The 2,771-nt window shown below is 45.4% G+C and overlaps 1 protein-coding gene across 1 annotated transcript; it reads left to right on the plus strand.

The window, feature by feature from the left end:
- Positions 1 to 1,245: 1,245 nt before the first annotated feature.
- LOC119333237 lies at positions 1,246 to 2,756 on the plus strand. The gene is made up of 2 exons (XM_037606208.1): positions 1,246 to 1,821; positions 1,941 to 2,756. The coding sequence occupies exons 1-2, from the start codon at positions 1,246 to 1,248 to the stop codon at positions 1,992 to 1,994; spliced, it is 630 nt and encodes a 209-aa protein (XP_037462105.1). The 3' UTR covers positions 1,995 to 2,756.
- Positions 2,757 to 2,771: the final 15 nt, after the last annotated feature.

Raw genomic sequence — 2,771 nt, forward strand, 5'->3', positions numbered from 1 at the left:
GAATCAGAGATGATGCCTGGGAGCTATTGAGGTTTCTTTAGAAGCTCGTCATTAATGTAATATAAAAAGTTTTAATTAGAAAGGCTGGAGGCCGATGCAGTTGAATTTCCCTTTAATATATGTTGAACTGATATGCGAAACATGCTCCAGTTGGGAGTGTGATGTAAGACTATGTGGTTTCATTCGTTAATGGAACCGGGGGCTCAAATCCCCTTATGCTCTAAAAAGACAAAAGGCTCCAGAAAAATAAAAATAATTACAACTCAACCTTAGGAGATCCCTGTCCTAAACCTAGCCATTGTGAATCTGTGATGCTAGGTATATAACATCACAAGTTGGGTATTTATGTGACATTTTTCCCACTGCCACGAGGAGTTTTGTCACATTATCCCAATTTTCTTGTAGTGACTGTCATCGTTTGTTGTTGTCGTCGTGGTGCCGCCGAACAAATACATGAACAACCACCACACCAAGATCTGGAAGGGCTCCATTGTATACCACACTTCTTTGTGAGCCGATTAAATAGCACACATCACGCGGCGAAACGAGTCTTTGTGGCACGTTGACCAGGGATCATCCCCGATTCTACCTGATCCCTGCCGTCTCATCCAACATGGTCGGAGAAGAAGAGTGTCGCCGCAAGACACCATCCACACAAACACACTTCAAAACATCCACAAACTTTTCATAAGTTGATGTCATTGCCGAAGAGGACACCAAACACCAACTGGGAGTTATGGTGTGCTAACTATGACCGGGAGCTAAAACATATCTAAAACGTATGATGTAGTTATAATGTGCTAACTATGACCATTGTCATGTTTATTGTGCATAGGAATGTAAAAAGGAGATTTGATTCGATCGTATTTTTTCGTATGAAAGTGAATTCACAGTTTTTTTCTCCATTTTTCCTATAGACTATTCATCTAACAAATGGATGAACAATATCACATCATGTACAACCAGACCCCTCAAACCGCCCTTATATGTCCAGGCAGACAACCCGAACGGGATCTGAACATGAGAGAGAAGAAAGAACGTCACCCCCACCCCAAATCGTCCTCGTATGTTCGGGTTGTCCATGAACCCTCATACTCAGCCCATATATGAGAATACTATGAATTATGGGGATGTCAGTTCGCCTTGTCGGACATGGATCACTTTATCTATTTCTTAATTCATTATTTTCTGTTTCTCTCCCATCTCACCAATATATGCATTTGACCAGACAAATTGCCTGCGTGCATGGATAAATCCAAAACATTCAGCTGCGCATCAAGGGCGGTCGCTCGCACATGCCACGTCGGATTAGGTAAAAGACAAAATGGAGTAGCAGTTTGCCCTTCGCTCCCCCACGCCGTCGTTGGCTTCGTCCAGAAGAAAAGAAAGAGGGAGAGAAACAGGAAATCGCTCCAGCCCTTTTCCCTCGACTCACGCATATCTGTCTCGTTGCCGCCACCACCGCCTCGCCCCATCGCCCGTTGTTTGCTTCGTCCTCCGGCGCCGGCCAAGCAGACTCCACATCCAAGCGCCCACGCCTCCTCTCGACCCAGGCACGGCAGGGAGGACGAGGATGTGGAGGAGGGTGCTGCCGATGGCGCCAGAAGCAGCTCGACAAGAACCACCGTCACGCGGAGGCAAGTCGCCATCGACACGGCCTCTTCGTCTGCGCCGTCAAGGGCCAACAGCTCCAGATCCGGGAGCATCTTCCCGGAGGCGGAGCCGGCGACTCCTGATGCACCTGGTGATGGGCGGGTTAGCAATCTAGTCGACCTTCTTGATGTTGGCTTCCTCACTATGCTGCAACCACCTCCTCCGCAGGTCAGTGGTGTTATGTCCTCTCCAACAGTGGCGAGATCTGGGAGGAGCACGAGGGAGGTGCATACCATCTGTTCGACGGTATGCCTATACTGATTGATTGCTCCTCTTTTCCTCTGTAGGTGGACGAATGCTACGAGCCGGCAGTTCCTGAAATTTTTCTTGCAACCGGTTGAGGTTTTTCTCTGACCATTTCTCTGGGATTCCGTTTTTACACCGTTCATTTGTTTGTGAAAAGAGAGGTGGGAAAGTAAGTGTTGTACTAGCGGTTGCGATGGGGATTAATTCAAAAGATTAGAGGAGATAAGTCAGCAAAGATTTAGGTGATGTTCCTGCTGCTAATGTGTATGCGACTGAAAAGTCAGAGGGCAGAAGAGAAAATTTTGCTGCTAATGCATATACAAAGAGAGAGGGTTGGTGTTGCTATTTTGTTCCCTATTAGAATTGGTCGCTCTATGGGATTCTTATCACATTTTCTTGATCTGGGGTGATTTTGTGTCCTTTTAACTGATGCATGTCGTGTGTGGGTTCTGTGGGGATTCCACCATTAGCAGAAAGATCAAGACAATGTGATAACTTTGAGGCCATATTTTGTGTCTAAATCTGCAGAGTTATATGATGTGTAACAATAACATGGCAGTGTTGCTGAACGGAAGGACGTAATTTGCTTGCTCTTTCTAAATTTGTTGGTTTCTTCATGCTATATTGATTAATATTGTAATATTGTAATATTGTTTTGTCGGCTCCCTTGCTGTTGTGATCTTCCTGTTGAAAAGGCAGTACGAACACTCGATTAGAGGATCCTGCTAGGCCTCTCTACCTCATAGAATTTGATATGGGTTGCCTTGTTCCTCTCATTCTTATTCTTCTCAGAATTTAGGGTTGGGCGTTGAACATACATGCACAGGTTGGTTTCAGTTTTCTGTGTAAATTGAAACAGGGGATAAGTCAAT

The sequence above is a fragment of the Triticum dicoccoides genome, chromosome 7A, assembly GCF_002162155.2.
Source record: "Triticum dicoccoides isolate Atlit2015 ecotype Zavitan chromosome 7A, WEW_v2.0, whole genome shotgun sequence".
Taxonomy (NCBI): domain Eukaryota; kingdom Viridiplantae; phylum Streptophyta; class Magnoliopsida; order Poales; family Poaceae; genus Triticum; species Triticum dicoccoides.

Excerpts from the sequence above, each read along its gene's own strand:
- LOC119333237 (XM_037606208.1), top strand. The coding sequence starts at position 1,246 with ATGGATAAATCCAAAACATTCAGCTGCGCATCAAGGGCGGTCGCTCGC. Across the intron at positions 1,822-1,940 it reads TGCAACCACCTCCTCCGCAG|GTGGACGAATGCTACGAGCC; the intron begins GTCAGTGGTGTT and ends TTTCCTCTGTAG.